The sequence below is a fragment of the Chrysemys picta genome, chromosome 1, assembly GCF_011386835.1.
Source record: "Chrysemys picta bellii isolate R12L10 chromosome 1, ASM1138683v2, whole genome shotgun sequence".
Classification (NCBI taxonomy): Eukaryota; Metazoa; Chordata; order Testudines; family Emydidae; genus Chrysemys; species Chrysemys picta.
Genome location: NC_088791.1, coordinates 170,141,778 through 170,163,313, shown reverse-complemented (window position 1 = coordinate 170,163,313; position 21,536 = coordinate 170,141,778). Strand labels below are relative to the sequence as shown.

At 49.0% G+C, this 21,536-nt stretch overlaps 1 protein-coding gene across 4 annotated transcripts in view; it reads right to left on the bottom strand.

Moving 5' to 3' along the window:
- IGSF3 (immunoglobulin superfamily member 3) overlaps positions 1 to 21,536 on the bottom strand; it is a 164,184-nt gene that overhangs the window by 4,194 nt on the left and 138,454 nt on the right. For 2 of the 4 annotated variants that reach the window (XM_005310171.4, XM_065589578.1), the window contains 3 exons: positions 13,965 to 14,375; positions 10,117 to 10,524; positions 1,341 to 1,772 (listed from right to left, as the gene is read on the bottom strand). In XM_005310171.4, coding sequence (XP_005310228.2) covers positions 1,341 to 1,772; positions 10,117 to 10,524; positions 13,965 to 14,375 — 1,251 coding nt within the window. Of the gene's footprint in view, positions 1 to 1,340; positions 1,773 to 4,863; positions 5,471 to 10,116; positions 10,525 to 13,964; positions 14,376 to 21,536 lie in introns of those variants that run through there. The other 2 variants (XM_065589576.1, XM_065589582.1) reach the window with 1 other exon arrangement.

The following is a 21,536-nucleotide window of genomic DNA, read 5'->3' as shown; positions in this document are numbered from 1 at the left end:
CTTTTTCACTTCCCATTCCACTGGGAACAGAAAGGGCAGAGTGGCTCACTAGCGCTAGTGCCTAATACCCAGCCTTGCTTGTGCTTCCACCTCTGCGATCCATTCCCAGATCTCCAGTGGGCGTGCCCATGGTGCCTCATTGCATCCCATAGTCCAAAAGACAGGGATAGCTCGAACCAAGATTCCCCATCCTCAGCTCCGAAATGGGCCCTAGCAGGGAAACCAGCAGGGAAAGCACAAAGGATAGCTGGCATGCTCAAAGGGCCCCTCCCCCGTCCACCTGAAATGCCAGCGGTGGCAAGAGAGCTGTGTGCAGCTCCAAACACTGCAAAATCCACAGGACTTGCATCCAAAGCCAGTTTGCACCTTCTCACCCTATGCACTGGGAAAGGAAAGTGGAAATGCTGGACAATTCAGCCTAGCACACACAAGGGCTCTCAGAACAGAAGAGAAGAAAGCAGCATGTGTGTCAAGCTCCTCAAAAGTTCCCGGCAAGTCAGTCAGGCACAAGCATCTCCCCTACAGAAGACAGTGCAGCCTCCCGCTGTGCAGCTGACCCTTAGGATGTTGGATTTCATGCTGATGTACAGACAGTAGCTTGTCCCCACTGGGAGCACCTGGATCACTAGCGTTTGAGGAAGCGTCTCATCCTACACCCCTAGGGACATTAGCCCATGTCACAAAGCCAGCCACCTCAATTCAGTGCTTCTGGCTGTTACTTCTCAGGGATGCGGGAGGGGTCATGCGGGTCAGTGACAGACATTACGCTCCCAAGCTCCAGCACTACCTGACTTTTAATCGTGTTTTTGTCTTTTTTGGTTGTCAACGAATACAGCGCTGGTGAAAGGCACCAGGGTTGGGCACTCTGATGAACAAGCCCCTCCTTACCCACCGGAAAGGCACAGCATGGGCCATTTCAACTGCACTGTTGCCTCTGCCTGCCTCACCCCTAACCCGAAGGAGCCTCTTCAAAGCATGACAGGACAATTCAGTCTCCATGGCCCATTCAATCCTTGGCCTCTCTGCCTTGATTGCCAACAAGGTGGGCCACTGGTGTCAATGGTGGACATGTGTCCCCAGGAACTAGCTTGAAAGCCACCAACTCACGACATAGGGGACACCAGATGGGAATGACTTTGGGTCACTCCACATCTGAATCTATGTCAGAGGTGAAAGGCTCCATTATTAGTCCCCTAATATGATGCCAGGAAGGTTGTAGGGCCTGGGGAGAATGGTCGCTTAGATACATTAACATCCACTTCTCCGCACAGTTCCATGTCTCAGTATCCCCGGTGGCCCCTGCCCCACCTCCCCATTGGAGCCATCTGACATCATCTCACCTGTATCCTGCACGTGAATAGTGACAGTGCCGGACTCCTCCTCAGCCAGCCTGTACCACACCCCCTTGGGGTCAGGGAGCCACTCCTCCACACGGCACGAGTAGTTGCCAGCATCAGCAGCGCCTGCCTGCAGCACCGTCAGTCGGTAGAGCACGGAGGAGAGCCTCTGGAAGCGCAGCCTGCCTTCAAAGCGACCTGCCTCTTGGCCAAACATTGCATCTAGGCCCACGCTTAGCAGGGCCTCCCTCTCCTCCTCTTCCTCCGTGCCACGGCTAACCTGGCCTCCTCCCTCTTTCATCCTCAGGTTGTACCAGGTCACAGCGAAGCGGGACTCTTGGCTGGAGCGTGACAGAATGCTGCAGTCCAGCGGGAAGGGCTCCTTCTCCAGCACCGTGAGGTTGGAGATGGTGGTATCCACCTGCAAGGTGGGATCTGACAGTTCGGAGACATTCATTAATCAAAGTGGAGAGAAAAACAGAACAAACACTGTCTGAAATAGCTACCCCTTTCCAGCCCAAATGCACAGCCACATTGCAGGTGGCTGAAGTACTGCCCCCAGACTAAACCAGCCTATCCATGGCCACTGTACCATTTGTGGCCATCCTGTGCAAACATCCCCAGCGAACAATGCTCCATCTTGATCAGAGGGTTGAAATGGGAACTTTCCTATAGCACAGTTAGGCCTTATTTGTGCTACCCAGACAGACCCTGACGGCAACCTTCCAGGAAGAAGTGCACACGTGCATATACCGTCACATGGAAAAACTGTTACATCAGTTTAATTAATTTAGATACATACAAAAATATGGAACTCCAAAAATTAGTGCTCCTATATTCACTTACATTGTGTATATTAAGGAACAATACTGCTCCATCATTAATGTTGCAAATAAACTTACATTATAAGCCTGATATTTTTTTTTCCTCAGCTCTAAAATTTACGAAAGCCATCATATATTAGGCCTCAATACTGATAAGTCTGATCTGGAGCCAAGGTTGACTTTTTTCTGAAAAAGCACAAAGTGAACTGGACAATGGGTTCCTAAATCATGATGACCCCCCAAAACAGAGGTGTTAAATACAGTTCCAAGATTCTCAGGGTTGTGGTTTTCTGAGTGGTGTGTGTGTGTGTGTGTGTGTGTGTGTGTGTGACTTTGCAGCAAACAAAGGGGAGGGATAAAGCTAGCTTCACCGGTTCCCCTAGCTGAGATTCAGGCCCCAGGACCTAAATGTAGTTGATTAAAATCAGATTTCAAGAGCAATTAACACTTGGTTTAGTATCATCATCAGGGAATGTGGGCTCTTGAGACCTTACCACAGCACCTCAAAGAGCTGCTGGAGATCTCCGTTTCCATTTAAAGATTTAAGAATGCAGCTTCTAGCCCTTTTCTTTACACAGACTAAGTTCAAAGTGCAACCAACTACAAGGGAATCTTTTCAATAGAAAAATAATTTCTCTTCAAAAGCTTGGCAGGAGGTTCCCCCTCCTGCAGACCTCAGCGGGTCTAAAGGAAATAGGGGACTTCCCCTTTGACCTCTTCCTATGCAAAAACCCACCCTTAAGCCCCACTCAGCTTTTCTACCCTGTAGGCCACCTAAGTTCCATTTAAGGGAACACTGCTCCTGAGTAGACCTCAGGAGGGTTTTTGGCTGGCTCCTGGGTTCAGGGGCTAATTTGGGATCATTTTTGGTTGGGAAGCCTGTTACAGGTTGTGTGGGGATCTTTCTGGAACCTACCAAGGTCAGCAGAGAGCTCTGATGAGCAGCCCAAGGTTCATGGGATCAGGGGAAGCTCTGAGATTCCTAAAGGCCATGTCTACACTACAAAGTTAAGTCAAGTAGACATCGAGCCTCCGATTTAAGCAAGTCGATTTTACGTGTCCACACTATGCTCATTGTATCGGTGGAGTGCACCCTCACTAGCAGGGCTTGCATCGATGCACGGAGCACTGTACTGTGGGTAGCTATCCCACAGTGCATGTATTTGAGTGGAATTTTGGGTTGGGCTTGCAATGCCTTATGGGACCAAACATTTGCGCGGATGGTTATGGGAACAAGGTGTTAGCTTCCCATGATGCATTTACCTCCCTCTCTCCCTGAAATCAACCGCAAACAAATCAAGCCTTTTTCGTGCCTTTTTTTGTAGGTCTGGGTTACCCGAGCAGACTCCATAGCACGATAAGCATGGACCCCGCTCAGCTGTACACTGTTGTTGTGAGCATTACAAAGCATGCCTTATCCTGCAGTATTTGCTCAGCCGAAGCAGGAGCCGCCGCACGGAACAATGAGATACCACGCTAGCAGCCCTGCTAGAAGACAGAGTGGAGCAATTCGCAGTTGCTGGCGACAGTCACGCATCACCTTGACATGGTGGAGTGCCGCTTCCGGGCCCAGGAAACAAGCACTGACTGGTGGGACCTCATGGTTATGCAGCTATGGGAGGACTAGCAGTGGCTGCAGAACTTTCACATGCATAAGGCCACTTTCGTGGAACTGTGTGAAGAGCTTTCCCCTGCCCTGAAGCACAGCAATACTAAAATGAGAGCTGCTCTGACAGTTGAGAAGTGAGTGATGACAGCTCTGTGGAAGCTTGCAATGCCAGACTGCTACTGGTCAGTGGGGAATCAATTTGGAGTGGATAAATCTACTGTGGGATCTGTTGTGATCCAACTTTGCAGAGCCATGTACAGACTTCTGCTAAGAAGGGTAGTGACTCTGGGCAACGTGCAGGACGTAGTGGATGGTTTTGCTGCAATGGGGTTCCCTAACTGCAGTGGGGCGATAGAAGGAACACATATACCTATCTTGGCACCAGATCACCTTGCCAAAGAATACATAAGGGGTACTTCTCAGTGGTGTTGCAAGTGCTGGTGGATCACAGGGGCTGTTTCACCAACCTAAACGTGGGATGGTTGGGAAAGGTGCATGACGCGCACATCTTTAGGAACACAGGTCTGTTCAGAAAGCTGCAAGCGGGGACTTTCTTTCCAGACAGCAAGATAACCATTGGTGATGTTGAAATGCCAATCATGATCCTGGGAGACCCAGCCTACCCCTTGCTCCCATGGCTCATGAAGCCGTACACAGGCAGCCTGGACAGCAGTAAGGACTGGTTCAACCATAGGCTGAGCAAGTGCAGAATGGTGGTGGAATGTGCCTTTGGACATTTAAAAGGTCACTAGCGTTGTTTGCTTACTAGTGAAAGCAATATGCCCATTGTTATTACTGCCTGCTGTGTGCACCATAATATCTGTGAAACAAAGGGAGAAAAGTTTCTGGAGGGGTAGGGAGTTTAGGCAGATCGCCTGGCAGCCAATTTTGAGGAGCCAGACACCAGGGCAATAAGAAGAGCACACTGAGGGGCGCTGTGTCTCCGTGAGGCTTTGAAAACCAGTTTCAGCAATGAGCCAGAGTAATGTGACACTTATCTGTGTTGTTCCTTACCAAACTGTCCACTTCATTGCATTTTCTCCCTGTAAATTCCACCCCCACCAACCACTGTGTGTTGAATGAATAAAGAGCCTTTTCTTCTCAATTTGTTAAGTTTTATTATGCGCACAAACAGACAGCAAAGAAAAGTAAAATAACCTGGGGCAAAAGGGCTGATAACACTATGGGGGGAGAAACAAGGACAACTTGCTTACAGATGCACTGCAATAACAATCAAAGGCGTGGGAATGGGCGCCTTCTGGTTCTTGTACCCTCCCCTACTGTTGAGTGCAAGGGATAGCGAACTTTCCTCCCCCGCCTCATAGGACGTTTGGGGGAGGAGGATGTAGAACTGGGTGATGATGGCAGCATGTTCAGCATAGGCTGCAGAGGGACTCTAGCATCCAGCTGCCTTTCTTGAACCTCAACCAGATGCTTCAACATGTCTGATTGCTTCTTCATAATCCGCAGCAGCTCTTCCTGCTTGGCACGCTCTTGTTCCCTGCATGCTCTCCTGTCCTCCCTGTCCATGTCCAGGTTCTCAGACGGTGTAGTCTTCCATGCTCTGCACTCTGTCTTGTCACTCTCGAAGGCGCGTATTAACTCATTGAACATGTCCTCCTGAGTCTTCTTTTTCCGCCTTCTAATCTGGGAAAGTCTCTGTCCCAGTGTGGAGGATGTGCCGACAGACAAGGTTTCAGCTGCAAGGAAGACAAAGCACAAGGGTAGCATTGGCAGTGCATATATTATTCCTGGTGCCAGGTTAATTTTTTTTTTAAAATAAGAAAACCACCCTTCAATGCACTTTCCTGCAAACCATAACATAATCACAACCACTGGCTACTGCAAGAGTCGGTTTGCTGCTCCAGCTATGGTGAGTAAGGCCACGAGGCATGGGTGAGAGGTCTTGTGCTGCAGCTTTCGTGAGGACATCCTTGGGATCACTCGTTGGAACTTGAGAAAAGCCTTCTTGCCCCTAGCACCTGGATGGTGCTTGTGGACAGGCTGCAGTGTAAAGCCCCCCAAATAGTTTGTTTTTTACAAAAAAGAGGCATTGGGTTGGGCTGGGTAAGAGGGGGAGGGAGACAAATAGGAAGCCGCCCTCCCCGCCATTTTAAAAATACTGGTTGCAATATGCGGTGATTCCTTCCAGCCACAACCATGGCACATTTGGCAAAGTGTGGTTGTCTGACCCAGATTTCACCAAACGGGGGGCGGATTACTTGTTGAATTGTTTGCGGTTTAGGGGCTAGCGTTGAAAGCTTCCCCCATTTCCCCTAACTGACCATATGCAATATCACTCTCCTGAGGGTAACAGAGGCGGCAAGGCAGCAGATGATGCAAGTGTCTGGGTACAGACCTGGTCCTTATGCTGCAATGATGTCAGCAGAGTTAATACTGGAGTGCCATGGGAAAGTGTCCTACCGTGGTGGACGAAATAAGGTAGCCCTTCCCAGAAACCTTCTGCGAAGGATTGCAGAGTACCTCCATGAAAGCTTCCTAGAGATCTCCATGGAGGATTCCCGGGCCATCCCTGTGCACATAAACAATCTTTTTCGGAGAGCACTCTCTCCGTAGCTGGAGTGGCCGTCGATACCCACTACACCTACCTTTTTGTTCAGATTAAACCTAAAAAATAACAGCATGTAACCCCTACAGTTTGATTGGAAATGTGTACTCACCAGAGATGCCTTGCCTGGCATTATGCTCCGCCGCTGACTGGTCCTGTGAAGGGATGGGCTCTAGGGTTAAAAACAGTTCTTGACTGTCAGGGAGAATGGATCCTCCGCTTGCCTGCCTCACATTCTCCTCCTCCTCCTTCTCCTCAACGTCCTCCTCGCTGTTGCTTGAGGTCACCCGGGGCTCCTGGGAGGTATCCACAAAGCGTTTTGGGTAATGGTGGGGTCGCCACCGAGAATCGCATGCGGCTCCTCATAAGAGCGGCATGTCTGTGGGGCAGAACCAGAACGACTGTTCGCCTCCCTTGTCTTCTGGTACGCTTGCCAAAGCGCCTTTATTTTCATGCAGCACTGCTGCGTGTCCCTGGTGTAGCCCTTCTCCCCCATGCCCCGCACGATCTTGGCATAGATGTCAGCGTTTCTTCTGCTGGATCGGAGCTCTGCCTGCACAGACTCTTCTCCCCACACAGCAATAAGATCCACCACTTCCTGTGTACTCCATGCTGGAGCGCATTTGCGGCCTTGAGTCTCCATGATCAGCTGTGCTGGTGAGCTCTCAATGCGGGACACCTCCTGGTGGCCAATTCATTCGAATTACACAACGCAGTGTCTACACTATCCCCATGTCGACCCATGGATCTTGAATTAAGTGCTATGCCTCTCGCAGAGCTGGAGTGCACAAGTCGATTTTACAGGCCACTTAAGTCGGCGGAAGGGACTCGGTAGTGTAGGCACATACATTACTAAATTGACCCAACGTGGCTTATGTCAACCTAAATTTGTAGTGTAGACCAGGCATAAGGCTGACAAAGGGGTGGAATAGGGAAGAAAGTCTCCACTCCCCGTGGTCCCCTTCATGGACAATGGGGAGTAGCTGAAGTAGGAGGGACTTTTTCCCCTCATACTATCAACCCTCAAAATCTTCTGCACCTGCATTGCCCTTGCCCCACTTCCTGCAGACGTTAAGCTGACAATAGGAGTTTGGCTCTCCTACAACTCTCTACAGCAGTGGAGACCCCATCCTGAGAGTCTAAAGAAGTTCACAGAAGTGGGACTCTTTTTTTTTGTGAACTTGAGGTCTGAAGCATCAGGATTTCCCTCTAAAGGGCAGCAGGTGGTGTTTGCAGCTAGCAGGATCCCCTCCTCCAGGCCTCCCAAGCATTGCTGGATTAGGGCTCTTAGGATTTGCAGGAACAGGGCACCTTTCTAGCCGTTCTTAGGTGTTTGAGATGGTCCTAAGGAAATTTCCATATAAGAAGCTTCATGCAGGTGATGTAAGGCTGCAGGTACATGCCAATGGTTTGAGTTCGTGTCCTTCAGGGAGGCCTCAGAAGGAAATGGAGAAGACATACCTTGAGATTCTTGATATTTCTAAGATAAACACAAGCAAGGCAAATCCAGGCCTCCTCATAAAGCAACAAATACAGGAAGGGCAAAAACCCAGTTTTCTTCCTTTTTGCAAGTTACCTACAAGATTACTTCAGACCATGCTCAGTGAGTATTTTCCAATTGCTCACAACTACTGATTCGCAAAACATAAGAACAAAGAGATTCTTTTTCATGGAAGAATGAGTGACACAGTAAGTTTGGAGCTTTTGTTCAGCCATTTTTGAGTTACTTGTGAGCAAAAAAAGTTGCTTTTCTTTAAATCTAAATCAGTGTAGTCCTCTTCCCCTATTTCCCCCCACCCATCCAACGCAAACACACACTTTTCACAGCTTAAAAGGGGCTGAAGGGATTTCCTTCTACACTTTGCTAAATCATTCATCTCAGGGCTTAGATCAGGTCTGGGAAGTTTCAGCCCAAATGGAGATTTATATATAATCGTAGTTATAGTATGTGTAATCTACATAGTAATCACCTGGAGACATTAGGTCCTTTCTGCTCAAGCCAGCTCATTTGGAAAAGTTTCCCAAGCCACGATTTCATGGATATGATTTTCATAATCCCTGAGAGAGCATTTTCCCCCTGTAGGGCACAAATCCTCTCCACAAGGAATTACATCCCTGCTACAACCTTCCCAGTCTCCTGACATTTTGCCAGCAGCATTGCACATCCCCATGGAGAAGTCCCAATGAAATATCCTGGGCATCTGTGTAAAAAACAATCAATGACTGTATTCCCAGGGTCTTAAATCCAGAAGGGAATATTATGATTGTCTAGCACAGGCCAGAGAATTTCAACCAGTGATTCCTTCATCAAGCTCAAAAATTTCTGGCTGAACAGGAGCATTTCATTGGAAAGACATCCTGTCTTGATTCAAACACTTCAGAGGATGGAGAATCCACCACTTCCCTTGGTAAGTTGTTCATTATCCTCACTGTTCACAATGTGTGTCTTATTTCCAGTCTGAATTTGTCTGGCTTCACTTTCCAGCCAGGGGCTCTTGTAATGAGTGAAAGGCTTCAGACATACACCTCCTGCAGAGCTTGCACAGGCTCTGGAAAGGCCATGGAAGGGTTCTGTTCCCACTGTCACTTTGCTGTACATGGCACGAGTGTGTATTTGGCAGCAGCAGGGAACACAGGAACTGCCAAACCAGATCAGACCAGTGGCCCATCTAGCTCAGTACCTTGTCTCTGACAGCAGCCAGCAGCAGATGCTTCAGAAGAAGATGCAAGAAGCCGCAAAAGTGAGCAGTTATGAAATAACCTCCTCACAGGAGAAATTGCTTCCTAACCCCCTCATCAGGTAGAGGGCCAGGAGTTCTGTTCCCAGACTGGACAGGTCACAATATTGCCGTGCTCCAGTTTCTCCATCTGTAGAATGGCGATGATCCATCTTGCTAAACAGCTTGGATAAAAGCTCTGATCTGAATGCCTGAAGAGGCTTTCAACCCATGTAATTATCTCCCATCAGATGCAAATACAAGACCATAAGGTCCCTTTAAACAGATCACTACGTCACACGAGGTCACATTTTAAACCAGAACCTTAACAATGTGTAAAATATATGCAATGCAAGTCATTGGAATGATTGAAATGAAAAAATATCTAGATATAAATTCCACGCTCTCCACCTTCACCCCCTTGCTGCACCTCAGGGTCAGGGTGGTGCTGGTGTTTTAAAAAAAATTCATAGGCCCTCCAGCAATATCAGGGAGGAAGACAACCAATCCCCAAATCCTATTAGAGGATTGCTGTGTCTGCAGTACCCCTGTGTTCTCCCTCCAGATTAGCATGGTAGCAATGAAGGGACACAGAGAAGTTAGCTCAAGCTGTTGCTGCTGCCAGTCCTGCTCCCCCCAACTCAGCTGCAGCGCATGGGGTGAGGGAACAAAGCAAAGAAACAGGGAGGGAGCTGGCAACGAGCATGAAAGAGTCACACTGCCGCCATTCCCCTCCCTCCCCAGCATGCCTAAATCAGTCCTGAGCTAGCAGATAACACTTTCAGGCTGGAGTGAGATATGGCTCCCTCACATGCCCGCTGGAGATGGGGCTGCCAAGCTGTCATGTCTGGGGAGTGCTTTGAGGTGGTTGATGTGCCATTATAACAATGAATAGTCAAGTACGCCATTTCTCACTATGTGGGAGATTTCTGGTTTCAGGGGGGTGATGAGGAGAGGCCTGGCAAGCCAGGTTAGGACCCTCACAGTTTGGGAGGGAGGGGAAGGATCTCTCTGATGAAGTCCCAGAGCCCGATGAACGTGACCCAGAGGATCCAGTTACCTGGCTGTTTCACGGTGACAGTAGTCAGCCCAGAGAGGTCTTCTGCCCGTTTGTACCACTGATTGCTGGGATTCAAGAGCCACTCCTCGACGCGGCAGTCATAGGCTCCGCTGTCTTGCACCATCATGTTCTGGAGGGTGAGCAGGTACAGGCCTGGGGAAGGGCTCTCCAAATGTAGCCTGCCCTTCAGGTCGCTCAGTGTTGCCAGGTCTCCGTACTGCAGAGTGGCCTGGCGGCTCAGCCGTGCCACTGCCTCTTTCTCTGGGTGGCCAGATTTCCACACGTACCATTCCACCGACAGCTGCGAAGCAGGGCTGGTCCGGTTCGTGACTGCGCACTCCAGTGTCACCCACTCGTTCTCCAGAACTGTGAGGTTCTTCTGGGTCTGGCTCACCTGCAGACGATTGTCTGGGGTGGGAACAGAGACCAAAAAAATAGCACAATGACATGACTGCAACAACTGCTGTCCTTCCTCACCTCAATCCCTTCCCAGCTGTGTGCGCCTCCCCACGCACATCTAAACTCAGGCTCTCAGCTCCCCGGAGCTTCCTATTTGTTCTGTGAACCATCTAACACAATTCTGGGTGTGGTAAAAAAGACAAGGCTAGGATTTGCAAAGGAGCCAAAGGAAGTTAGTTTGAATCCCTTTGAAATTCAATGGAATTTGGGCACCTAATTTTCTTAGGGCCCCTTTGTTTCTCAGGTGACATAAATACAAAGTCACTCAATCCCCATGGTGTGGGAGGCCAGAGAGGTACTGGAGACAAAGCAATCCTCTAACAGGATCTGGGGATTCAGAACATGCCAACAAGACTATCTGGAGCTGAAGGGGTCACACCTGGTGTCACTAGATTAGGAATTTCTCCTCCATTTGACCTACAACTTAATTGACACCAAGGGTGGCTGCAATCAGCTGTGTATGCACATAATGTGTGTATCCCAGACTCCTAGCAAGCTGCCAATGCAAACCCTCAGAAAGGGCAGGGTTTGAGCTTCCCTGGTACAGTAGATGTTCTGTCATGACAGAACAGAGATGGGTGCTAAAGGGTCTCACATAACACTTAGTGGCATAAGATTTAGGGGTGCAAAGTTGATAGTGGGTTACAACCCTCCTCCTCCCATCACACATAGGTCCCCAGGCATGTAACCCCCCTCAACCACCCTTTGAAATCTGTACTTCTCTGGACCAGAGTCTGAGGATCCGTGCAGTGCTGTGAACAGCTGGGTCTGGTGACCAATTGGCCCTTGAGCCATATACACCTCTACCCCTGATATAACGCTGTCCTCAGAAGCCAAAAAAATCTTACCGCGTTATAGGTGAAACCGCGTTATATTGAACTTGCTTTGATCCACCCGAGTGCGCAGCCCCCTCCCCCCCCCGAGCACTGCTTTACCGCGTTCTATCCGAATTCGTGTTCTATCGGGTGGCGTTATATCAGGGTAGAGGTATACTCTTGTCTGTGGTGTTTCATGGCCTGGGTAAATAGACACGGCAACACTTGACCTAGAGGTTGGAGACTGGCTACACTACAGCTGTAGGATAACTGCTCTGTCCTGCCTAGGCCCCGACTGCTGAAACGCTGAAGGACTGATTACCAGTCAAGTATTATGCAGATGAGCAGTTCAGCTCATATCATCATTCTGCAGACCTGCCTCCCAGCTGCGCCATTCCCTCCTCCTCCCCTAGACCTAGAAGGTATTCTTCCTCAGCTGCAGTCACCCCCACAAGGTACTCTTCACATGCAGAGGAAGCTGGAGTCCCCTAGCTGTCTGGGCAAGGCAGGTTCCTCCTCCAGGAGGAGGCCCCGATAATATGCCTCTGGAGTGAGACATGGATGGGGGAAGCGGTCAGCCTTTAAAGAGCCTCCCTCCCCCACATATAAACAGCCCTCTGCATATCTATGGTTGATGACCGCTTTGGCGGAGAGAGGTAGGACCCTGATTAATTCAGTACATCCTTATTATCTCCATTTCCCATCTCTGCCGGTGACATCCTCTGCCATGGAAACCACCAGCAGAGCAGATTTCTCTCTCCCTGGCAGCCAGCTTCCCACCTCATTAAACTCATTACTCATCTCTCATGCAGAGTGCAAGAGAGCTGAGACACGCTCCCGTCGGGATATTGGCAGAGAGTAAAATCAAACTGGAGATGAAAAAGCCCTGCATGCAGAGCTCTGCCAGGCACACACATGCCTGCTCCCTCTCATTAGGTCACTAGTCCCCACTCCAGCGGCAGGACACGGTCTCAAACAGGAGTTACACTGAAGGAGTTACACTCTTACTTAACATTGACATAGGAAGAGCCATCCTGTGTAGCTAAGCCCAACCTCAACTTGATCACTTTTCCTTGTCAAGACAAAGCCACTGACAACTAAAAGCATCTTCAACCCCTTCTCCAGAAAGATCCACCCCACGAGAACTGCTGATCCCACCTCTTCCTCCCCCCTCCTCCCCCCAATCAATCCCCTACTTTCAACACAATGTAAAATGCCCCAGCCTGTTCACACCTCCCTCTTCATGGCAGATCCCCTTCCGTTGTGTCCTCACTCAGACCCAATCCAGCTTCTTCTCTCCCTAACTCTTCAGGCATGTGCTCCCAATGCCAGTGTCCATTTTGCTGGTTAATGACTCGACGGCTAAATCAAAACATAGCAGTGGGGAGATGGGGTTGCATGGAGAGTGCAGGCCATGGACAGTGTGAGGCAGGGAGGAGTGGACAGTAGGACAGTGTGGAGACACGGCAGGTCAAGATGTGTACCAGGCAAGACTACCGACCATCCCACTTCAGCAAATATCCCCCATCCCAGCATGGTGCCCCTTATCCAGTTTCCTGTAAAACTCCATTTCCAGGTGCCAGCTATGTGGAAAGTATCCAGTTCTCAAAGGACTACATGGACTGGTAAATCACACTTCCTAATTCCTGTGCAAGGCTCTGCTGTGGGAACAGGCAGGCTGTGAAATACCCTATACCTCTTTACCATCTCCCTTTAACACAACGTTAAACCTCATCCCCAGGTATATTCCTTATCCCAGCAGTCTGCTTCCATTCCTGAACCCCCTTGGGCTTTCCTTGTGTGTGTGTGTGGGGGGGGGGAGGGCGGGGGCGAGGGGCAGAGGGAGAAAGAGTCCTTGAGGACAGGGTCCCCATTTGAAGGGGAAGCTTCATGGAGGGGCTGGCCTGTGTCACTCCCTCATGGCAGGGAGAGCTGCAGAGCTCCACGTGGTTTAGGGAGGAGACAGACATCACGAATGCAGATGATACAGATGAGAGTAGAGCGGACTCAGGCTGTGAACGGGACACACGTGCGCAAACCCTGGGTGCTCCTGGGGGGCAACAGGAAGAGTGACAGCGGCTCTAAGCTTCAGCATGACGGAGTAAGGCTGAGAGGTTTCACTGACTATAGCCCAGCATGTATGCAACAGGATCTCTGGGGCTGACGGAAACAGGCGTGGAACCTATTAGCTGCCCAGGCCCAGTGGGAATGAATGACCTTTATGCAGGAACACCTGCGCCGCTTGCTAACCACACATCACCCCAGGCACAGAGGAACTTACCGGATTCCAGCACTCTGGTTGGGAGGGGAGGCGCGTCCCAAGAGCAACAGCAAGCAGTGGGATGATGTTTGGCAAAGTGGGAAGGGAAGCCTGGCTTCCAGTTTGGGGGCAAAGGCCCAGGCTGTGAAGCGAGGAAGGTGTGATTGGGTCCAGTCTGGGGACAGAGGTTTAGCGGGGGAGAGGGAGGAAGGGGAGAAGGATTTAGCTCAACTGGGCAAAACTTTAGTGCGGACAAGATTTAGTTCAGCTGCAATTCTTGGGCAAAGTTAACTGCCCGGGAGAGTCCGTGTTACCTGGCTGCTTGACGGTGACCTCAGTTCGCCCAGACACCTCCTCCGCCAGCTTGTACCAGGCATGGTTGGGGCTGAGCAGCCACTCCTCCACATGGCAGTAGTAGCTGCCGCTGTCACTGACCTCTGCCCGCTGAACGGTAAGGCTGAAGAGCCCTCCAGAGGAGGACCGCTCGAACTGCAGCCTCCCCCGTAGCCCCTCCTCCTCGGCGTAGGTGCCGTACTCGAAAGCAGAGCTGTGGGTTGTCTTCAGGATGAGCTTGCCATCAGCGTCGGATGGCTTGTGGACATACCACAGCACAGCAAAGTGAGAGTCTGGGCTGGTCTGCGATTTCACGGAGCAGTTCAGGGGGATGGGCCTGTTCTCCACCAGGGTGATGCTCCGCTTTGATTTGCTGACCTGTAGCTTGGTCACTAGGAGCAAGGAGAGGGAAGGATGAGAAGTGGTAGGTCATTAACACAGAGAAAAAACAAACAAACAAAACAAAAAAAGATGACAACCCTCCCGCCACCTGCAGTCTCATCCATGATCTCCTTGCATAAGGCTAAATAGGACCTTTGATCCACAGGAATTTAGAGAGCCCTGTATCAAATCTTCTTCCCAGTTTCCTCCTTCACCTCAATGAACTCCTGAATCCTCCCTCAGCGAGAGGCTTGGTTTTTCACAGCTGCCTCAGGCCCCCTTAGAAGGATCCTGGATTAAGGCATCCAGTCTAGCAGGAGATTCACACATATCATTTGTTCTCCAGGGACTTCAGATTCCTCCGTCCCTAGGGCTGCACTTGTTAAATGAACACTTGTTTTTCCAACGCTTCCTGCGCAAACCGCCGTGCTGCTGACCCAGCCCCCGAGAAAGCCACCTGCAGATAGAACGTGTGCCCTGCCACACCCCATTCATCTCACTGAACTGAAAGCTTTTTAAAGGCTATTTGGGACCAGATCAATACGGACATTAAAAACACGAGCAACATGAGAAACAGACACTCGGCTGGAATGGAAGAGGAGGGAAGCATAGTCTGGTTTGCAGTCAGAGCCCATGGCAGGGAATCAGGAGTTCTGCCCCAAGTTCTGCCACATGCTTACTGTCTGACCGGGGGCAAAGACCGCGACTCTCTCAACTTCCCACCATTGCCTCCACCAGTTCAGCTCCCCGAGTGGTAACGAAGGTGGCTGCACTAGTGTATGCAAGGCACAGCACCCACTGGTATTTTAGCCACTGTGTTTAGACCCGCTCTGAATAATGGGTTTAAAACCCTGCTGCCCTCTCTATGCTGAAACAAGAATCATGGCGTCAGTCTTTTTATTGTATGTGCACGGGCTATGTCTAATACAATAGGCTTTAATTCCTGACTGGTGCCCCTAGGAACTACTGTAACACAAACAAAATAGTTCAGCGTATTTACATCTCTATAAAGGTGCCTTTCCTGCAATTTTGGGGCTGTCTGGTATTTGGTATGCCCTAGATCCCACTGAATGACAATTTGAAGTGAGGAGCAGGGTCTGAGTAGAGACACACGAGGCCCGGGCAACTCGGACTCAGTCCATCTCCCTTCTTCCCCGGTCTAGGAAAGTGGGGCAGAGTTCCTCCCCAAGAAGGAAATGGATTGGCATAAAGTAAGTATTGGTCAGGGCAGGGAGGGGAAGAGGATGTGGGAACCCAGACCCCATAGTTAGAAGTGATTTACCCCAAGTTTCAGCACTGAAGGCACTACTGGATCTCATCACACCACACAGGCTAAACAGGGTCAGACCCAGAAGTACTCAGATAGGAGACCTCCAGATGCTGCAGGGAGTGAGTGTTGGTGCTTCTGGCAGGTGGCATCTTTCCCTCCAAGTCAGCACCGAACTGGTTCCCCAGCATTCAGTTCTCTTTGCTACTGGAAATGCCATCAGATTTATAAATACTGCTCCTGATGCTTGTGACAAGTGCCACTGGCTCTTTAATGGCCCCAGAAGTCAGGGTTTTAACTAACCCTGGTACCAAGGTCCAAATCAGGTAATTACAATCTCTACCTAAATTTTATCTGCAGCTTTTGTTGCCTAGTGATGATCTGTAGGTCTTCTCCTAAATGGCTGTGTAGCACTGCTGTACCTGGTAATTCCACTGCTGTGTTTCACTCCAGAAGTGGAGGCATTTTTGTGCTGGGAGAAGGGATTGTGTACACAGTTTGTAAATCTATCATTGAAGTTTACAAAGCATTCTGGGGACAAGAGGTACCACAGAAATACAGGACTGCAAGTCAGCACAGCTTCATTCAGATCAAAGGAGCGCTGCCGATTTACACCAGCTGAGTATCTGTCCCACAAGGTCTACTTATTAGGATGCAATGGGGTCTCTTCTCACTGGGGCAATGGGTCTCTGTTTTGCATTACTTTTTACTTCACCAAGCTACCACTGAATTCTATAGTCTCAATTGCCCTGTCAGCCAAGCCAAATGTGTGTGGGGAGGAGCCTGGGGGAGAGAAGGGTATGTACAAACAGCATCAAATGGAAGGAAGAGGCTCCCATGACAATGACACTTTTCTGCTCTAAGACAACATCTGAAGATATGCATCCTGGTAGCACAGAAAAGTTCCCCTGGAGCCTGTACTGCCTTTGGCTTTAATCAGTATGCTAATAAAGACTAGATAACTCCGTTATGGAATGGCATACTGGGAGCAGGGGATGGGGGGGGGGGAGAATAGCCCCCAGTTTTCCTCTCTGGGGACTGACTTAATGGAGAGGTTTAGGCTCATGCTGCTATGTTCTTCCTAGCCCAATCCACCAAGCAGGTTGCACTGAGACCCACTTCACCTCCTTGTCTCATTCTAGGTGGGGAAAAGGTTATTTCAAGTCATAACCAGTCCTCCAGTGCCTGGGATAAAAACCAATAGAAAAGGAAGGCAAATCTCAGCAGCTCTATTTCTCCCCCTTCAACCCCCTTTCCAACAGTTTATTTTTAATTGGTACGGGATTATTTTCTGCAACTGTTGCTAAGGAAACCTCAGTTGCTATAACAACTGTATATGTTAAGTTGCTTGCTTATATCTATTAAAATGCACTATACACACATGCTGTGTGTTGTGGGAGCATACTGTATCTATACACACACGCCCATGGCATATAATGTACCTATATTTAGAAACATGAAAAATAGGAAAGAGATTTTTAAGAATCCCTCCTAATTTTCTTCCCACACTATAGCATTTCAAGGGGAGGAGAGCTGGAAGGACAGAGAAGGGATATTTTTAAGCCTGGTGCTTCTGGGCAACAGACCCATGTCTCACTTGGACACGATTTATTCCACTGATGTGGCAAAAGTGCACTCCCAGACCAAAATACATAGCAATTCTCAGCACACACAGGAACACCCTGACGTTGCAGAGCACCAGGGCAGCCCAGAGAGTGTCTGTTCCTGCTTCCCCCAACACCTGGGAGCGTTTCCCAGCCATTGCCCTAGTTTTCAAAGCCTCTGGTCTGTTTCTTGCTCCCTTCCCATAACCAAGAAGCCATACACACAGTAGATTGGTGGGTGTGTTTTGAGATGCGTGTCTGAAGGGCCAGATAGGTAGTTCCAGCATCAGGTCGAGAGTGAAGGAGTCTGGTGCTATCCCTGACACAGGATGATAAATCCTCCACCCTACACGCTGGATAGAAAACGAAGTATTGTGGGGATTTATTACACGTATGTTACCAGGTGCGGAATTGCTCTGATCACCTCCACTCCTGTCAGCCACACCACAGCAGTGCATAAGGCAACATTCACAAGGCCCTTTTTGCATCCAGAAGGGCTTAAAATACTTTTTCTAGTCTTTAAATTCTGCAATAGCTGACAGGGATGACAGAGAAGTCGTGGTACAGAGTACTCCGGGGTCCTGGCTCGGTCAGACAGGAGCAGGGAGATTGTTTCAATACAGATCTGGGCTTTGCTATTTCTTTTGTGGCTTTACGGTTCATCTTTAGATGCGTTTGTGAGACATAGTAGTTGTATTGGCCTGAGGTAGTGTTCATGTGGTTATGGCAAGAGAGCAGGTGTCCTAGGCACTGTATCCTCCATAGGCCAAACCTCAAAGTCCTTAATCAGGCAGAACTGCCCACCCCTTCAATGTGAGATTGGCCTGAACAGAAAGACAGAAAAGGGTTTGACTCTATAATTTGGCTCTACAATTCCAGGTTCTACAATGCAGCCTATCCGGGGCTATTCTGAGAGGTGGGGGGAGGGAAGGGGGAGGGAAGGATGGCTGCTGTACTGCACTGCAAAACACCATGGATAGTGGGAGCAGTGATGTGGAGACACACAGCTACATAGCATCTCTGCTAAGCTGTCAAGAGACCAAAGCTCTCTTAATAGGTCTCAAAACATCTGCTCGGGGATCCCTGGGAAACAGGTGTGTGTTCTGGTGAAGATATCGTACAGATAAACTGCAAACCATAATCCAGTCTCCACTGTGTCTCTTGGATTCCCTGGAGGGAGGAAGAAAGTAAAGAGGATGGTAACTTCATGCACTATTACTGGCTCTCGATACAACACTAACACATCATTTACACTGGCAATGAAACCATTTAAAATCAATCTTTGTTAAATCTGGTTCTGCTAGCATAGTTTCCTAACCACCAATGACCAAGCACAACAGTGTAGTGTGTGTGAAGTGTGTGTTTAATTGACTTTTTGTAGCTGTGTTCTGTCAAACACAAGACACTTAGCTCTGGGGTGGAACACAATACACAAACAGCACAAAGCAGCACTACGCACACACAGGAGTAATGTTATAATGTTATCCAACTGAAGCTGCAGAGGCAATTTAGGGAGGTTAAACGGGTAATTACTCAAGCTGGAATTTCCCCAGGGCACCAGGGTTTAACATCCCTCTTCTTGGGAAGAATATGGTAGAGGAATTTTGATAATCACAAGAGGGCAGCACTTCTCATGGCTCATGCAAGAGACACGCCTCCAGCCCCATGGTGCCCTTACATACTGGGGCATTGCTTCAGCATCAACTCACAAGAAAGAGCATCATCTACTGAGTCACCAGCATAACTTCCTGCAGCACCCTGTGCTGTCCTTGAAGGTCTCCCTCAGAGCAGCATGACCAGCCCTGACCCTCAGGATCATACACAAGGTGACATGGCTGCAGAGTACAGCATGTACATACCACAGAACTGGAAATAATTCCATTTTCAGCTGAAGCCACTACGTAATGGATATTGTGACGTTGTGCAGTCTATATGGTTTTATAAAAACTTGATAATAAGTCAATATAATGTAACTGAGCTGGTTTTAGAGAAAATACGGTAATAAGTGAATGTAACGTAACTGGGATATGCTTCGTGCAAAAGGTCTCTTGTAAGGTTTCATTACAAAGCTTATAATCTACTGAGTATGATCATCTGATTTGTATAAATGTACCACTCCTGTATCTAAAACTAGAAATATAAAATGTAACTCTGAGAGCCTATTGTAATTGTGTAAAGTGTGGACCATTAATGATGGTTTGGAATCTTGATGACTCCCATTGTCTGCAGATGGCTGTATTTACCTGTGAGTCTTCCTGTATATGTGTGTGCTGGCAAGTGAGTAATGAAGTCTTGCAGTGACATGTGATCATGTCACCTGAACTGGAATCCTTCTTTAACCTGGTGCTTTTCCAGTGAGGGGGGGTGGAAACCCAGAGAGACAAAGAGTTCCCGCCTTATGCAAAAGATATATAAAGGGGGGAAGAGAAGAGAGAGGGAGAGAAGCCATCATGAAGAATCCCCTAGCTACCACCTGAGCTGCAACAAGAGCTGTACCAGGGGAAAGAATTGTGCCCAGGCCTGGAAGGTGTCCAGTCTGAGAAAAACTTACTGAAACATCTCTGAGGGTGAGATTATCTGTATTTAGTTTGATTAGGCATAGATTTGCGCATTTTATTTTATTTTGCTTGGTGACTTACTTTGTTCTGTCTGTTACTACTTTGAACCACTTAAATCTTACTGTCTGTATTTAATAAAAATCACTTTTTATTCAGTAATTTACTCGGAGTATGTATTAATACCTGAGGGAGCAAACAACTGTGCATATCTCTCTATCAGTGTTATAGAGGGCGAACAATTTATGAGTTTGCCCTGCATAAGCTTTATGCAGGGTAAAACGGATTTATCTGGGTTTAGACCCCATTGGGAGTTGAGCATCTGAGTGCTAAAGACAAGCGCACTTGTGTACGCTGTTTTCAGGTAACTTGCAGCTTTGGGACAGGAGATTCAGACCCTGGATCTGTGTCTGGAGCCAGACGGGAGTGTCTGGCTCAGCAAGACAGGGTGCTGGAGTCCTGAGCTGGCAGGGAAAACAGAAGCAGGGGTAGTCTTTGCACATCGGGTGGCAGCTCCCAAGGGGGTTTCTGTGATCCAACCCGTCACAGATATAAACACAAATATACATAGGGAATGTATGTTTCAGGAGGCAATGAGTCTAGTAATTGCAGCAGGGGAGGCTGGAAAGAGGACTCAATTGGCAGCTTTTTTTTTTCCTACTGACTTGCTGTGTTGGTTCAGACAGTTAATTTCTGTGCCTCAGTTTCCTTATCTGCAGAAATAAAAAGTTACCTACCTTTGTAAAGCACTTTGAAATCGGCAGATAAATAGGCTCCATAAAGGTGATCTATCAGCGCTGTTCTTTGTAAGGCTGTTTAAGGCTCTCCTCTTGTAGAGCTCCCAAGAAAAATCAACACCTGAGTCCCACTGAGGGCAGACAGGAGGCTTTGCTCTTCTATCAAAAATTCTAGGACCCAAGCTAATTAACGTGGCTGAGAACGCTCCCGGCAGAGCGTTCTCTTTTAAAGAGGGGGGGAGGGGAAAGTCAGCTAAGAAATGCAACGCTGAGCATTTGTGGTGAATTTTCAGGAAGTGCAAGTACTGCCAAGGGCAGCCCAGGGAGTCCCAGGGGAGAGTGCTCATCTGCACAGGGAGGGGAGAGGAGTCAAGGGCTGCCTTGTCCCACTTTGAAGATTGTCACCCTTGAGGAGAGCTTCTGCAGAAACAACCTCTCCCGGAGAGAACTTCCGAAATATTATCGAGTTTCCCAGCGAGTGCCCTAGTTTTAAAAGCCTCTGATAGAATGTGGCTGTTTTGACGTGAGAGAGGGAAAGGGGAGAGGGTAGAAGGGGAAACCAAAAACAAAAACAAAGAGGGCTTGTACACAATATGCTGCTCAAAGGTCGATCGGAGTGTTAGGCTGGTGGATTGTAAAGGGTGATTTACAGTCTGTGGACTGCTGGAAAGGGTGGGAAGGAAAATGGGGCTGTGACTTGCCTCCCGATAAGATTCCCTGGCTCAGGGACAGGACAATCTGAGCCGGTTCTACAAGAAGACTGTCGCACAAGATCCATGCCTCACTTCCTGCAGCAGTGGGGCTCCCAGAACTGCAGCACCCTCCTGAGCAGTTGCTCAGGTGCTGTGTGTCATCCAAGGTGAACCCTGCAGAATGGGCTGAGCCTCTTGCCTGAAGGAAGCCCTGTTCCCCCACTCACTAGTGGCAGACGGGCACTCCCACTGGAATCCACCTCCTCCCGGTCAGTTCCTCCAGAGAGGAAGGACAGTTCAGTGGGCACTAGCCTGGG